General features: G+C 42.4%; 2 protein-coding genes across 2 annotated transcripts; one reads left to right on the top strand and one right to left on the bottom strand.

The window, feature by feature from the left end:
* The first annotated feature begins 1,128 nt into the window (after positions 1 to 1,128).
* Positions 1,129 to 5,973, top strand: coq10a (coenzyme Q10A). Its single transcript, XM_079273501.1, has 5 exons — positions 1,129 to 1,669; positions 2,407 to 2,556; positions 2,646 to 2,838; positions 3,058 to 3,159; positions 3,622 to 5,973. Exons 1-5 carry the CDS (start codon positions 1,533 to 1,535, stop codon positions 3,787 to 3,789), a joined length of 750 nt encoding a protein of 249 aa, XP_079129627.1. The 5' UTR covers positions 1,129 to 1,532; the 3' UTR covers positions 3,790 to 5,973.
* Positions 5,974 to 6,397: 424 nt separating this feature from the next.
* cs (citrate synthase) lies at positions 6,398 to 17,194 on the bottom strand. Its single transcript, XM_079273500.1, has 11 exons — positions 17,041 to 17,194; positions 13,462 to 13,512; positions 13,089 to 13,196; positions 11,882 to 11,947; positions 11,372 to 11,503; positions 10,453 to 10,641; positions 10,164 to 10,363; positions 9,411 to 9,540; positions 8,974 to 9,075; positions 8,482 to 8,691; positions 6,398 to 8,374 (listed from the first exon to the last, which is right to left on the bottom strand). The coding sequence occupies exons 1-11, from the start codon at positions 17,089 to 17,091 to the stop codon at positions 8,204 to 8,206; spliced, it is 1,410 nt and encodes a 469-aa protein (XP_079129626.1). The 5' UTR covers positions 17,092 to 17,194; the 3' UTR covers positions 6,398 to 8,203.
* Between the last annotated feature and the right edge of the window lie 503 nt (positions 17,195 to 17,697).

Genomic DNA, 17,697 nt, shown 5'->3' with positions numbered 1-17,697 from the left:
TGCGAGGTATATTGCGGTGCGCTACTGTATCCACTTGTTTCAGACTACACCCATAGCTGGTTTGCAAACAGAAATGCGGTCTCGATCTGTTACTGTTGTTGTCTGTATCCCGATGTCTGGTTTGACGATACAGGCTACGACCGTGCTGGGTCCGCCTACAGGCGTGGCGGTCCGTGTTCTGGCTGCTCGGGTGAAATGGTGCCATCGTGTGAGAGAAAACGGTAAAAATCCGTTCACTAGCGGTGACAACATGGAGGGCTCTAAGTTAACTTCTGCGAGGTCAAGTGAAACGTTTAGGGGTCGGAGGGGCACCACGACAAAGACCGAAGAAGTTTTAGTCAAAGTTATTTAACCTAGTTGTTGTTGAACATATGTTGTAGCTTGAGACAATTATTTTTGATTATTACAAATGATTTAATTGTATATAATTTTGATAATTTAAATACATTTTATAATATTTTTATAATTCATAATATTATACCAATATTGTTATAATAACAATAACATTATTATAATAATGATAATAATATTACTATAGCAATATTGTTATACTAATATTATTATTCATATTTTTAAATGTAAGAACTTTTTTGAAAATGTTCCTTAATTTAGAAGTTGCCATATCAGGTAAAATGAATAGTAAACTGACTATTTTAGATCGACAGATTGATAGATACTTTATTAATCCCTCAAGGGGACATTTGTTCGCCACAGTGGTATTATGATACAGGTAAGCAATCAAAGTAACAGAGAAAAAATATATAAAATATAAAATATATTGAGTATAAAAATGCACAATACATACAATGAAATATAATAATGATAAATGAACTAACTAAACAGTAGTGCAAAGATTTAGCGTTTACATTGTTATTGCTATAAAATACACCTACAACTAAATAAATAAATTAAATTTGAGCTTATATGTTTAAAGTCGTTTGGCTAAACAGAAGATCAGCCCATTATTAATGTTAATATTATTATCCTTTAGAACGGTGATGGAACTGTTACTCTGAAACTGCACACTCCAGTACAGTAGGTAGCGGTATGCACCTATTCAAGTTGGTTTCGATCCGCCAATCAAATTAGAGAAGAAGAAGAAGAAAGGAACAGCTTGTTCCACCGGCGTTTTTAGCCACAAGAAGGTCGTTCGCGGTTGGGCGGTATTTATTCAACCCCAAACTAGCCCAAATAATTTAATTGTATCGCGAGTGTGTGGATCGTAACGTGGAGTAATGAGAGTATTGTCGGGGGAAAAAAAGAGGAATGCGGCTTTATGTCGCGTTTAGCTCGTCCGGGCTCGTTATGAAACAGTGTTAGCGAACGGTGGCTAACGTTGGCAGCTAACTGACGTTACCGAAACTAACATAAGTTACGCCGGCAGCTCTAAAAGCGGCAGGTGAGCGTTGTTGAAGTGACTATAATCAACGAGCTAGTTATTCGGGACAGTCAGAATTAGCTACAACTACCCGCACGGAAGCAGGGTGTTTGGACTGGATCTTTGAATCCCAGGATCTATCTTCGCTGATTTGATGGCTGCCACGGCCAGTGCCCGGAGGTTGCCCATGGGTGTGCGGACGTTCAGTGACTTTCTCCAGATCGTCTCCGTGGGCTCCCCTCGCTCGTGTCTCACGGGGGTGCAAAGAGGATGCCTGCGACAGAGCATTAGGTAAGCGAGACACAGCGAGTCCTACAAAACAGAGTCAATGACACAGTCTGTTTTTGGACCGAAGGGTGTAAGAGGTTACACGCTAACTTTATCACGGTTGACTTATTTATGTCATCACTAGTGTGACAATTCTCCATTCAGGCAAGGACTTTGATATTCTGGTAGCTAATGTCACCGTTTATAGTTCATAATACATACATATTCAAGCGAAAGACACCTACACTGTTGATGTTGTCGAGTTTGAAAATGTCTATTACAAGATGGTTTATTGTTTTTTGACTATTACAATTGTATTGTCATTTATGTAAGTATCATGTAATGTAATACGTACTTGTTTCATATTAAAAACAAACAAAAAAGTTCGGGTACAAGATACTTTATCCGCATTTGACCAAGTTGAATGAGAGCCGTAAGTGAAGAGAGCGCAACAACTTATTCGAATATGTAGAATAAACAAGTTACCTGCTGGAAAACTCATTGCTAAGCGGTATCCTGAGTGGGTGTCAGATTACAGAGTTTTCTGCTATTTACATAAAAGGCCTCAGAAAACACCAGCACAGTTGCAGCACAGGGACCTTCCACTGCCTCCTGGTTCAGCATATTATGTGTTCTCATTGACTTTGGTATCTAGAGAAAGGGGAACGTAGTGGGCCTTTTTATGTTGTGGACTGTGCCTGTGGCACGTTGCACTCTTTCCAGAATGTGGCTCACAGAAAAATATTTCTCTTACCTTTTAGGCACTTGTCGTCATGCGGCATTTTGATGACAAGAACTCCCAAAGTGCTTTGCCTTCAAGACTGGGACACCATGACAGCTGTTCCTCAAAACAGAAACTTCATCAGTTTCACCAACAAAAGGAAGGAGTACTCCGAGCGTAGGATACTTGGGTAATTATCCACTATTTGCTACTAATAACAATCACTTATGTGTTGTTGTTTTTTTATTCCTCAACCTTGCAATGCTTTTTTTGTCACAGCTTTTCTATGCAGGAAATGCATGATGTGGTAGCCAATGTTGACGACTACAAGAACTTTGTGCCGTGGTGTAAGAAGTCCCAGACCATCATGAAAAGAGCGGGCCACTCCAAAGCCCAGCTTGAAGTCGGGTTCCCTCCCATGGTGGAGAGATACACGTCTATGATCACTTGTGTCCGGCCTCATCTAGTCAAAGTAAGTGCCAGTACCTTCACGGAGTCTCGTCAGTCCTGTGAAGGATTTTATATCTGATGTTTAACGTGATATCTGTGGATGGTTGTGTTTGATATTGCTGCAATGCGAATAAGTTTAAATGTCAGCACCTGGCTGAAAGCGAAGCTGTCTTGAGTAATGTTTGTGATGCCAAATCTCTCATTTCTAATAACAGAATGTCTCCTCTGGGTTGATTTTTAGGCAGTGTGTACGGATGGAAAGCTATTCAATCACCTGGAGACGATATGGCGCTTTAGTCCTGGTATTCCTGGTTACCCTCGCACCTGCACCGTAGACTTCTCTGTAAGTAGCCTGCAGCTTGCTTCCTGTGGTGAAAACACTTGATTGCCAAAAGTTAGATGAGGAGCTCACTATGGTTCTCAAGTCCGTACGGTGAATATGAAGCCTTAGCCAGCAGATAATTAGCATGGCTTTGCATAAATACTGTAAGCAGAGGGAAACTGCTAGCCTGCCCAGACACGTCCAAATGGCTCCTTCTGGTTTTTCGGGTGGTTATGTGTGGGACTATTTCTTTTTCGTGAGCCGTGGCTTTTCTGGAGTCTCCTCTCTGTAACGAGACACCAGGAAGTCTGCTAGTCCAAGCTTCACACGAGTGATATCGCTGAACGAGAAAGCAAATAAACATATTTTCCAAAATGTTGAGCTATTCCTATTCAAACTATTGTATAGTTGCCATATTTTATGACTTGTCGACTCCCTGTCATATCCTAAAGAGATTTAATTTTTTTTTTGTATCTTTGACAGATATCCTTTGAGTTCCGCTCTTTGTTGCACTCCCAGTTAGCCACCATGTTCTTCGATGAGGTCGTAAAGCAGAATGTTGCTGCGTTCGAGCGGCGAGCCGGTAAGCTCTACGGCCCAGAGACTCGGATCCCACGAGAGCTGATGTTTCACGAGGTGCATCAGACGTGATCTCAGCATCCGTCTGTTCTCATCTGGCCTTAAACCACACCAACTTTTAGTCGCTTTATCAACACAAACCTGCATGATGCTTCTTAGTCGCCCATCCCTTCAAGACATCCCGGCATGCTCTAGTAGAGCGTTACGTTGGAGTTCCTGCCTCAACACACTCTGGTTTATCTCCTCTGTGTGTTAAGTCTGTCCAATTAAAGGATGCTTGTTTATCAGAAGGAACCCACCTTTGCTCTCGCTTCCATGGCAGTTACACGCTGCATTTGTGTAAACAGTAAATCATTGCAACAACATGATGGTAGGCTGGACTATTATTTCAAAAGAAAAGCACAGTGACACTGAACAAAACCGCCTTTTTTATTTTTTAGAAAAGGGCACAGACGTTTGCTCTGGACGGGGATCAAGTTTTGTCGTTCACTGTGATCTATTCCACACTGACACGATATCGAATCAGTGTGTTCACTCTTTAGTTAGCTTCAGCTGCTCATACCGTACCGAGGGAAGCGTAATCTTTGCCTCTACTTTTACCATTCACATTAACTATCTAAGTATATTGTTTGACATATTATATAGTACGTATCCTGGTGCAAAATGATAATTCATTTCATCCTTTTTTATTTATTCATCAGAATTTGCTTATTGTTTTATTGGGGTTCACATTAATGCACCATGTTGGGGTGTTGAGTGTTGTCACTGTATGTTGGGACAATATCATTGAAGTGCAACATTTGGTCCGCTGTGCCCTCGAGTCGCTTGAGGTTTGGGATATTTTGCTTTAACTTGGACGTTGATGTGCTGTGAGAATTGTGTTTTTGGACATTGAGACTTGTCCTGCCACTTTTAATAGTGTCTTATTTTACAGCCCCAGAACAAGTAACTATTAGGTTATTGACGGGGGGGGGGGCGGGGGGTCTTAATGCTGCACCAATAAGCGCACCTTATAAACTGGAGAGTACTGTGAAATACTGCAAATGGGATTACAAATCTAGATCTTACATCTTTCCCAGGTCATCACTAAATGATCATAGCCATTATTTTGATGAGCTGAGTTATATAACTTAACATCAATATGTAAAACATGCTGTAAACGTTTCTCTGCTTTTTGTATTTTACAGTTCACAGGAGGGTGTTAGTTCTATTGTGTACATTGTTGCTTTAAAATATACTCTAGGGCTGCAGAATAAAACATCAATCACTGTCTATGGGTTTCATGCTTATTTTCTGGGAACTTCAGCTTTTACAAATATACATTATGATGCATTGATCTAACTAACAGAGGCAAAGATAGTGTTTATGGGTTTCATTATTCGTGCGTGACTTATCTTTCATGTATGAGCAGCCCGCGGCTTTATTCCACGATAGAGTTCCTGAAGTTCATTGATTGTATATCTATTTTTAAGAGTTGACCATGTTCAAGTAGCAAAATGTCAACAGAAGTCTGTGACCTTCCTCATAACAGGCAGAACGTTATGTCCACATGCTCCAAGTCTCGTACCCAAAGACATTTGAGTATTTTCAAAGCTGTTCTGTCCTCACCGCTGACATGTTTTTATGTTCCGTGTTGGTAATGGAGTTAGGTAATCAACACATTACGAATGTTAATTAAATCAATCATTCTGTGAACTGACTTAATAAAGAAATCAGTCCAACTTTTAAAAAGATTGTAAAATGCTACTTCTCGTGTTGTATCTTTATGAATTAATATAGACTAAGTTGATTTAATGCCATATTAGAATTATATTAAAGCATGGCGCTTATAGTCAGTAATGTTGCATCTTGTAAGAATGCATTTGAACTCACTTTAAGTTTGTCTTTTTGCTAGACATCTTTTATTTTCAGTATGTTGCCAAAAGATTGAATTTCTTGCCAAGTTTTATTTTTGTAGTTGCCAAAACATCCAAGAGAGTATAATATGATCACCTCAGCTCTCCACAGTAATGGTAATTGTGTGACTGGCCATTGGTCTAACAGTAGCAGTCCAGTATGTGTATAAGGATTGAGTTGCTACAATAGAATATATTACCATTTTGCGTGCACTTTTCGTCTGTTGCAAACTTAAGTGCATCCTTGTAAATACTGTGTATTTCAGAGCTCTGTTATTTAAATAAAAAAGTGTAATTTGTTCCTGTGCAGTTTTATTTTTAATTGCGAGAGTCAAAGCACTGCTGAACTTTAACACCACAAACAGTATGTGTGCAGTGTCAAAGGCAGCTGACCGGCACGAGAAACCAGAGCAGGGTGATGGTATCTGGGACAGTTATTAATAACAGCAAATAGAGCTCGGTGTTTGAAGCCATCTTCATTCTCAATCATGTCAATTGTATTTATTACATAAAACGCAGGCCGAACCAAACTTCTCTGGTCAGAGGAAGTTTCCAAAATGATATTGTCTGTTGCTGCATGGCTCAGCAGGAGTGACATAAAGTTTACAGAGTAAAATGCACCGTCTATTAGACATGATGGGAACGGCCCTGACCTCACTCTTCAGTGGTTGTGTATGCAGATCAGTTAGAAATATCACAGAATTGGAATACTCTCCTTAAAGTGAGAGCAAAGGACTTATTTTACAGGCTCCTTTTCTATACTTTAAAAAAGGAGAAACCCCCAAAATTGTTAATAAAAACCTTTATTCTTTTTCTCATTTTTTTGTTAGGTTTTCCTCGTTTATCTTGACCTTTTGACACATCCAGCCCCAATCCCTAAGTGTTTCTCTGATGAATCCACCTGCACCAATGCACAACCATTCCTCTACGATCAAAATAACCACGTCTCTTGAACGCCCCACAAGGCAAACCACAAACACGCCTGATAAAAGCCAGAAGGAAGGTGGTAGCAGAGCAGAGATCCAAACAGAGTGAATTACTGACTCACAAGGCAAGAAAAAAAAAAAAGCGAGGATGCAAGAATTTAAACTACAAAAAACCGGAGTGTTGACGACCCCAGAACTTAAGCGCAAGCTTGAAACATTCAAGTGAAACACCTGAAAAACAGCACCGGCTAAACCCACAGAGCAAGGCAAGAAATCGTGTATATACACAAGATAGCTGCTGGTCATCTTTTTGTTCGTTGTCAGAATGTCAGTGAGGCTGGACACTACATTGTTGGTGAACTATGGTAATCATTGTGGTCATTACAAGCAAGTGATCGCAGAGCTCATACATTCAAGCTATACATATATATATATACCTATGTACACAAAGTATAAATAAAACTACAAAATGAGAACCCAAAGATTATAGTTTTACACATTTTCAACACCAAAAAGAAACTCCTGTAAAAGGGACACAATCAACCTGGGGGGGTGGGGGGGGGGGGGGGGTCCCTCTGCTACTACAAATTAGGATATCCAATCAAGCAAGTGCTCATTTTGGTTGATGTTTAAAGCGCTCTCTTGTGGGGATAAAGTCACAAACATACACTCAAATAAGACCGGACTTACACAAATACAAAGCCCCCCCGATCTCACTTTATTGTATTCAAGCTTGCTCTTTAGGATTTACTACAGGCTGCCGATTACAACACCCTTTGTCTTTACTGTGACTGTACATTCTGTATCCTCCACCAGTCAGGAGAGCAGAGAACCATTAAAAAACAGGAAGAAGAAGAATTTCTATAGAGACAAGTCAGTTATTTTGATCATAGAGGCAATACAGGTCATCATAAAAAAAAAAAAAAAAGGAAAGAAAATAGGAAACTACAAGTTGGAGAAAAGGGAGGGACCAACAATTTAAAGGGACAGTATCTTTTAACCGATTTTCATGACTTTTGAATATCTACCTTGAACAGCTGGTTAATTTTATTGGTGAGGGCCGTAATTGTAAGCTGGAGTGTTCATAAATGGGAGTGAAACACATGGCTAGACTGGGAGGGATGACGTCTGGGAACGTTGCATAGAAGAATCTAAGCGGGGAGCCTGAATTGGAGGGAAAGGCTCTTATGCTTCCGGATATCTTCTAAAACTAAACTACTGCATTAGCCAAAAAAAAGGAAATGGTCGAGTCACGTATTTAACTTCAGATCTTTAAACAAATACAAAGGAAGCGTTTATTTCCTTCCACAATTCCCTTTGGATGCCACTCCCTAGTCATAGTTCAGACCCGGTGCCCAGTGACAAACACACAGGCGCTGCACAGGGGATGCTAGGAGACTTATAACGGTACATAGTTTGAGCCTACTATAGGTTACATTTATGTGTCTGAAGTGTTGGAGACCTTACGGGAAAACTTGTCTGAAACTAAACGCACTGAAACACTAAATAGTGTGACGGTTAAAAAGGCCCTTCTTTTGTGAAATGACATTAAAAGCATACTGTCTCTTTGAATCCCTGGGGTCAACCACTTATGTCTGCCTTTTGATGTTCCCACCTCCTCCCCACCCTTCACCCTAACCCCCCAGCTCTTCTCCAGGTGGTTCTTCAGCCGGACTTGGCTCCCACCAGTGTCATCAGTCCGTCTGTGCTCATGGACTTGGGGCGCTCCAAGGGGAAGCCCAGGGCTCTACTCCACACCATCTGAGCCAGCACGCCGAGGGCTCGGGACACGCCGAACAGCACGGTGTAGTAGTTCATCTCGGACATTCCGTAGTACTGCAGACAGAGGAGAGAGAGAGCGAGAGAGAGAGAGTCAGGCCTGTCGGGGGTCTGCAGTTGCCTCCACAGGGTGACAGTTGCGTGATCTACCGCATGCCTCTTACCTGCAGCAGCACTCCGCTGTGGGCGTCCACATTGGGCCAGGGGTTCTTGGCCTTGCCCTGCTCCAGGAGCACGTTGGGCACGATCTTGTACAGCTGGGCCACCATCTTGAACATGGGGTCATTGGGCAAGTGCTTCAGGGCGAACTCGCGCTGACAGGTGTAACGTGGGTCGGTCTTCCTCAGGACAGCGTGGCCATAGCCTGGCACAACCTACGAAGAGAGACGACACTTTGCTCAACTTCTGAACTGTGCAACTCATTTTCACTGAACAGAGCCTGAACGCATCACAATGTAACTGAACGGAACCTACGCTTGTTAGCCGTTGACGGTGCTGCCACCGTTACTGGCTCCTAAATTTCACGGTTAAACATTGTAATTAATCACAATTAATCATGCGTGCCGAACCGAGAGGGGGGGGATCCGTACTGATCGTGGATCAACAACGGTACATTACAACACTTCTAGAGTCGGTAGAGGAACTGGTGTCTTTACCCTTCCAGACTTCAGAGTGTTCCAGATGTAATCCCTCATCTTCTCATCAGACACCTCTCCGCCCAACTCCTTCTGCAGGGCAGTCAGCCACACCAGTACCTCCTGCGAGATGCAGAATATAATAAACAGTCATTATACACAATAAACATGAATTCTTAAAAACAGAATGTACACGATTCAGACTTTTCCATGATATTATATGAGCTTGTGCTGCATTTCAGTAAGAAATACCATGGTAGGGAAATGCTTCTCTCATAATAATCCTAAAGATGTGTTCAAGTGTCCCCGTAAGACATGAAAACCACGAAACCAAAGCAGCAACAATGTCCCCTGTGAAAGAAATGCCTACTGGGAGACGAGATAAACACTGCCTTCAGCAGAACTGCATTTTGTGAACGTGACAACAGAGTGAAAACAATGGTTTGCTTGGTACGAACCTGATTAGCGAGGCCATGCAGAGGACCGGCCAGACCGTTCATGGCAGCGCTGAAGGAAAGGTAGGGGTCAGACAGCGCACTGCCCACCAGGTGGCTGGTATGTGCACTGACATTCCCTCCTTCGTGGTCACTGGAGCGTTACAAAATAAATATATGCATTCAAATTAACAAAAATGTACATCGAAACAAAAAACAAGTGACATTTTGTCTGAGATTAAACTGGCATCCACTACATTTCAACACAGAGGCAAACTGATTGCTATCAAATCACTGATAATGAAACAGTGGCGATTGTTCTGCTTGGTAGATAGGTTTGATGCCTAATAAAACTACAGGTTGTGTAAAACAGTATCACCCAGTATTTATTACTGAGATAACAGTAGAAGTTGCACCACACAAACCTTGACTGACAGGCCCATGCACGGCATGGCTGAACAAGACCAGTGTAACCTTGATGTAAGGCGCCTTGATATAAACTGAACAACGTTTAATGGTCAAAATTTAGATGTTTTTACAGCGTAGCTCTAGAGATGACAGGCTTTAGCGACACGAGGGTTACTCGAGTCAAAGAACACTCATTACTTTAGAATCAAATGTTATTTAAGTAGAATATTAGACAGGTATTTCAGTTGCTTGCTTTACGAAAGCATTATCCAGCCCAAGCTTCTGTATTGCCCCCCCCCATGCTCCTCCAACAAAAACCTAGAAAATCAAAGCTATCTTATAATGCGACAGGTACGCTTGAAGTTGCACCTGTGGATGGTGAGGTAGAGCCTCATCAGCTCAGTGAACTGGGCATCGCTGTAGCCCAGCATGTTGGTGAAGTTGTGGGACCAGTCCAGGTTTGAGTCGATGGCTCCGATGCTGCTGCCTTCGCGGTACAGGTTGCGGTAGATCTTGGCGGCAATGCAGGGCAGCTTGGCGATCAAGTCCATGGAGTCTTCATAGGCAAACTAAGAGAACCAACACAGAAGGGATGTGCTAAAGTAAACAGCAAACAAGCCACCACACCGGTTTGAGAGGAGATTTCCTGTAAACTCACCTCCCAGTACTTGGACTTGTGGACGCCCTCAGAGTACGCCCGGGCAAAGCTGCTCTCGCTGTTCAGAGCCGTGATGGTGGCACTGAACTGAGACATGGGGTGCAGGTTTGTGGGGAAATTATCCAACATGGTGACGACGTGAGAGGGGAGGGCTGCTCTCTTCGCCCACTCTTTGGACACCCAGCTCACCTGGAGGAACAGGAGCACGCAATATAGTTCACTCTCTCTGCTCTTTCAACGTCGAGATAAGATAATGTGTGCAACATGCACATGAATTAAATTGTAACGGCAACTACAGCGCTAATGAAGCGGTGCAGTGTTTCTTTTACAAGTAGAGGGAAAATAGTTTGTTTGGGAGAAACTAACTTATCCTGCAGATGCATTAAAAAGGACAGAATACCAAAGAACAAAGGGGTTAAGAGGTAAGAGGCGAAGGCTTATCAGTCAGGTTACCCTCATATCACTCTTCAAAGACATCGCTGGCAGCAATAAAATGCCTATTTAAGAAAGGTAATGAAAGTGTCGTGTTCCCCAGTTATAAAACAATCCTGTGTGTGTGTGTGTGTGTGTGTGTGTGTGTGTGTGTGTGTGTGTGTGTGTGTGTGTGTGTGTGTGTGTGTGTGTGTGTGTATGTATGCATACATATATACATACATATATGAGAGATGATTTTCTGGAGTCATACATAATTGACAAAGTCATTTAGGCAAGGCAACAGTAATCATGTTGGCACTCACATTACCAAGTTACTCTTTGAACTGATCGAACATCTGTCACCTTCATCTAATATTCATGATTCTGCAGGAATATGTAGTTTAGAAAATGCTGAAACATTGGGCGGATGGAGCGAATGAAGTCCTCCCTCATTACAACTCGGGCACATTTATCTTTGACGCTCCAGCGCTCGCCTGCCACTCACCTGCTCCTCAGTGGGCACTTGTCCCGTGACCAGCAGCCAGAAGAGGCCCTCAGGCAGCGGCTCTTCACCTCCTGGAGCTTTAGGCAGCAGCTGCTGACACTCTGGAATGCTGTAGCCCCGGAAACGGATGCCCTGTGCATCAATGGAGAGAGAGAGAGAAAAATGAATAAATGATCCTGAAACGCACCATCAAGTGAGTGATGACAACTCTACCATAGAATATGTTATTCCATGTGGTGGCCTGTTAAAAAGGTAGGGTTGGTAATCTTCCTCAAAAATCTTTTTTTTTGTTAAAATTCTAATTACATCCCAGCAGCAACCAATGACTCAAACGCTCCGACAGCCATTTTTTAAATCCAGAGTACTGTAGTCCTTCAGTTGACAATCCAAGCCTTTAACAAGATATATGGCTCTGCCCCTGAAAGCTCTCAACTTAATTAAAAAAAGAAATCAAGATAAGAGCCGTTGGGGCAGGCTAATCTCCAAAAACACAAGAGCATTCAAACTGACCTCATCAGGATCCAACACGGAGGTCTCGTACACCAGACCCTTCATGCCCCTCATACCTCCATAGACCTGTGGATGAAAACAAGCATGTTAGAGGCATTACATATTAAAAGCAGTCTTGTTATCACCGTATATTGGTGTATCAAGCCAAAATCCTCTGAATTAAACTCAGCAGCCAATTCTGTCTTTTACAAATTAATATTTTGTTGATTAATTCAACAATTATTTTTTTGAAGGAGAATATAGAGCCTATTTGTCAGATGCCTGACTGGACCTCAAATTCAAAAGGATTGCTGTGAAGCATCGATTCACTTAAATCAATGTATGTTAAAACAACACTTTCTCTGAACTGGAGAATCTGTATATTTACTTAAGTACCTCCCTTAAACGGTTTGGAGATGGATGCATTTCATCACACGTGTGGGGTAAGGGAAATAATCCAAGAGATTTACACACCAACGACAGTTTGTTACCTCAGTTTTAGTGATTTTCTCACTCTTACATGGCCGTTAAAGTAAACCAAAAATATCAAACAGATGACTCACAATGTTGGATGACACGTTATGCTACTACAACAGCAGTGGTGCAGAAATGACTTAACATGGGGACGATGAAGAGACATTTTTGAGTGACTACTGCTTAAAGAAACATGTTCCGCTTGTGGATGTCCTGCTTTGGTCACGACCAAAAGAAAACAGGACATGGAGCCGCCTTGACAAAGCGCTCCGGGATGCTTTGACTTTCGGTCCGTGCGGCTGTGGTAAGCCGTGTCCAATTTGGAGAGCTTTCAGAGCACCACATTGTTGGATCTCCGTCTAAAATACATCCACTCTAATGATGATTGAGTTTCGTTTTTGCTGCATCTTGTTTTGAAGGAGGCATGCATGCTTTGACTGGGCGCAGTCATTCTTGCGACGTACCGACACGTGCTGTACAAACGGATGTATTTTGGAAATGTATAAGTCTAGCTTCATACTGTGAACTCTGAGGGAGATGACCGTTCAGTGATACCTGACACAGTAAATGAGGCTGTGCGGGTCTAGACGGATTAGGTGATGCCAACATGCCCTCGTCTAATCCACATCATTGAAGACAGCCTAGATGCTCCGTCCTTCATTGACAGTGGATCAGAAGAATCTTGGCTTTGTCGTTCTCAAGTTTATTCAGATCCCTCGACACATTTAACTGTCGAACACCTCGAGTCACTCACCATGTCAACAGAAACCTGTCCTATGTTGGTTTTGCCATACTGTTGTTTAAAGTTCTTGACCCTGGTCTGTTCTTTGGGGATGAGGTCTGCCAGAACATCCTTCAGATTCTGTAAAAAACACAACGTTCAATCAGTCAAGCTGTGGAACGAACATCTTATCGGCAAATAAAACACATTCCTCCAAAGTGAACTGGGGTTAATCAAACAGACTTCATGTTTACATTTTAGTAAAATAATATCTGTAGATCCACAAAGGTCAGTGTGTTCCATCAATACTCAAGAGAACATAAACAAGTGTTTTACACTACAGCACGATAACCAGGTTAGAATATGAAGGAAGCAGACTACCCTGCAGTGAACGTAGTGTACTTACTGTTGTTGTTGCGCTGGCATTTCTGGCAGCCACAAGGAAGGAGGTGGCATTCTGCGGAGCAGACAACAAAATAAAAGGATTTTGACTATTAGTAGCACAATCACAAATCATAATTTAAAAAAAGTAGGAGCCACAGCAGCATCTCTAGGCTCCTAACACTCCTTACACATGAACCTAGACAACCTTGCAGCAGCTCAAGTCATAAGACACATATTTTCAGACCACATAGAGAACTACAGTTCGTTTTTATTGATGGTCCTCCAGCGAACGACATCTATGAACTAAATAAACATTTTCTAGTTCTTCAATTTATTTAGATTATTTACGACCGATTAAACTTGGTAGGGTCTAAATTATAAATCCTCAATTCATTCAGATTAATTGAGATAAGGTAAATAGGCAGATTAATACAAACAGCTGCAACGAGTACGTGCTGGTGAGGACTACTCTTTCACATCCCTCCCATGATGCATTAATAAAGTTTTCTAATCTAAACAGGGGATTACCCTGATCACACAACTGTTGCTCTACTTCTATCAAACATCACAATGTGTGTCATTGAAGAAAACCCCAATGCCTCACAATCAGGGCATTTTAATAGACTACCACACATACTAACATTCTGCACGGTGACTTACAAAAAAAAAGAGAAACAAGCAACACTTTATGAGCAAATTTTTCCATGAGTAAGATAAGTCCAGAAACACACAATGTTTCCCATCTAGCTGAGCATTAAGGATGGGCCTGCGTACATTTGCCAACACGAGCTATGTGACAGAAAAAAAAAATGACTCGTTACACTGAGAGATCAAACATTTTTCTATGATAATTGGTGCTCGGGTTCTTAAGCCTTATGCTGCGTTCACACCGGTTGCGTTGATTTTTTGACGCGCGTCGAGATTACATACAAAGTCTATGCACAGACGCGATGAGACTGGCGCGCCGCGATTTTGCGATGGCGCGGCGGACGCGTTATTGCAGTGCGGTGGACGCGTTGGATGCCGCAAAAGCGGCAACGCGCGAGTTGAAAATTTTCAACTTCTGAGAAATAATCGCGTGACGCTGTGGCGCGATAGCCTATCAGCGTTGAGTTGCTCCCCCTGTCATCACTGGCTTCCTGCCGTTGTAGAATCAGGAAATAAATCCTGTAGCCGTCTGTGTTCACCCAGAGCTCTACGATACCTCATATCAATAGAGACCGGACCAAACTATGTGTATACATGTGTGTGTGTAAACCATACGGTACAAACAATGAATAGATGCTGCCGTATTTACGTCTACGTGACGTTATTGAGTGCTGGTGGAGCTGCTACGATGTTAGCATAGCCTAGCACTGATCCATCAGAGCTCCATTGAGAAGACAAGTAGCCTACAAATCGGCATCATTACGTAGTTATTTCGGAGTCCCTTTTTGTCGGAGAAGACAAGTACAAATCGGCATCATTATGCAGTTATTCCGGAGTCCCTTTTTGTCGGTTTATTGCCGTTGAATCACAGCCAAATCAGTTTATTTTGTGTTCCTACAGCTGTAGTAAACAGCGACCGGTGGCTTGCTAGACAGTGAATACAGCTCGATACAATCCACGGAGCTCCTCTGAACAATATTATTAACCAGACATGACGGCGTTTGGCATTCCGATGTTTGAGGGACTTCTACAACACGTACAAAGCAGCAATTGTCCTTATTCCTTTCATGGTTGATAGCGGAAAGAAATGACGGCCAGGTGAACGGCTTCCAGGCTTCCAGGACGATAAACCACGCCCCCTCTCCGGCACGGAGCGATTTTGCGGCGTTTGGTGTGAATACGACCGGCGGTGCGTTGGACGCGTTTTTGCGGTGCGTTGGACGCGATTTTGCAGTGCGTCAAAAAATCAACACGACCGGTGTGAACGCAGCAGACTGTTGCTGGAACAAGACTCAGGGATGTATGAGGGATTTAAATTTTTTATTTTTTATTTTTTTAAACTACTGGCCCTGTTTCTGAAAGTGTTTGCAGGCTGGTAATCTAATTGAAAGCTCAGTGGTGAGAAGTTGAGCTTGCTGCTGCTCACCACTGAAACAAGACTCCTCTGTCAGCATGTCAAAATTATCAATGGGGAAAAGGGGGAGGAGCCTGCGCCTCTGGGACAGGGCACAGGTGGCATGCTCACAATGGGATCCCCTCCTTGTAACCAAAACTAGTAAAGGACCAACAAAAAGTAGGCTCTTGCACCACACACTACAAAGCTGAGCGAGAGATTATGTGACAGCTCAGGGCCTTAAATATAGAGCAGCAGTTTCACTCAGTCACTCCCACCGTCCTGTCTGGGAGAAAGGTTAGAGCAACTACACTGCTCAGAAGGGTATAGGAGTCAACCCAGAGGCTGAGACTTTAAGTTTAAGTAAACACAACTGAACATAAAACCTGGTTGAAGATCCTTTGTTGATAGTAAGCAAAAACACAAAACTGGATTCACCTGAGGCAAGAAACCACATTGACACCACCAGTCATGCTGCTCAGAGCATGAATCACATGACTTTTTATCATAAATAGTTCAGAAACCAAACATTTTATGGCCAAGAATGAAATGCCGCTACACAACAGATCACTAATAAAACTTCTGAGCAAAGATTACAGCTGATAAGGGAGAGTGTTATGTCTGTTATATCTACATATTGCTAATTACAAGACTGATAACAGTGACAGGATTAACCCCCCCAGTACAAGGAAAGACACCATTTGATCGCTGAATACTTGCTTTAGGGGGGGCTGTAGTGTCATTCGTTCAGTGTCAGCAATCTAGGCTGAGAGGTCAGTAGAGTAAAACACTAGATTTCAGTCACTGGAAGGTTATAGTCAGCACGTGGGGGCAACTACCTTTAATCGATGATTGGAAGTGTTTCAGAGGGCTGGCCTAAGCATGCAAAGCCTTGTGGTAACATCATGACGTGCCACGTTAAAGCAATATTTTAGTCACACGATAAAATACCGACAACTGAGATTATACACTTAAAATCCAGACTAAAACACGTTGTTCCCACAGTGCTGTGGAACTTTTACATTTTCGAGAATATCATCAAATGATGTGGTGTCAGATAATTGGCTGAAATGTTAACCTGAAGGTCGACCCGGGGTTGTGTTAGACGAAGTTTAATCCGTGTCTGTAGCCAAAGGAATAATAAGTTATTTAATAACAAAACCAGTACGTGCTTAGTCGTGCCCATTTAACACGGTGTGAGTCACTAACGTCTGGTTAAAGAAACATGTCCAGACAGGCGGTGACGATGCCAGGCCAGCACAAGCAGCACGTTAGCTAACAAGAGTTCACAAACGGTACAACGTAAACGTTATCATTACAGCATCCAGATACAAAAAACACCAATAAATTGAGGATACTCCTGAAAGCCGTTTCCCTGTTTTCTCAATTATTAGCCACGGTCTTTATAAACAGCATTTCACAATGTGGTTGGCTAAGCTAGCTAATGATAGCTAGCTTGCCATTACCTCGCTAGCCGGCTAAACCATGGTTAGCTTCTGTAGATAGCATCAACAACTTTGACTTCTAAAGTGGCATTACGGCCGTTTCAAGTCCTCTTACCTTTGAATTGAGTAGTTTAGGTGCTAACCTACTGACAGTCAGAAAAGACATTGTGTCTGTGTTAGTCTGTTATTTCCAATTGTTCTTTAAAACTAAGGAAGCCCCTGCCAGTGCACCACGGAGCTGGTTGAAGGTGCCCCTCCAGAAAGCAGAAGGTTGTAGGGAGATTCAGGCCCGGAGTAGCAGCGACGTTGATTGGACGATGGGCTGGATCAGGCACAACAGCGTAAAGGGATTTGATTGGCTAGGGGGCAGTTGGGTTTACGCTGATTGGATAACGTCTCTTCCCTCTGTTCTGTGAAGATAGCTGCAGATCAGTGAGGAACATGAGGAAATAATGTTATGTTCTATATGCCTATGTATGGTGTTTTTGCAAGTTATCATAGGCCACATCTATATGTTATTTATATATTATGTAGTGTGATATTTTCGGCATTCTTACCTAATATCAGTGGCCATGATCTATGTAGGCATTTAAAGCAGTAACAGCTGATAATATTTGCTTTGAATGCCACTTTGCAGAGATCAAAGTCAGTAATTATTACCAAGTGTTAGCACATGATAGGATTTCTTTCATAATTATCAATCCAAATGGCAATGTTAGACAGTTATGTTTAGAGAAGGAAACAAACTAGATTTTTGCTGTAAAACAAGAAG

Source organism: Melanostigma gelatinosum (genome assembly GCF_949748355.1).
Source record: "Melanostigma gelatinosum genome assembly, chromosome: 8".
In the NCBI taxonomy this organism is placed as follows: Eukaryota; Metazoa; Chordata; class Actinopteri; order Perciformes; family Zoarcidae; genus Melanostigma; species Melanostigma gelatinosum.
The sequence above is the reverse complement of the archived record's forward strand: the minus strand, read 5'-3'. Positions and strand labels throughout refer to the sequence as shown.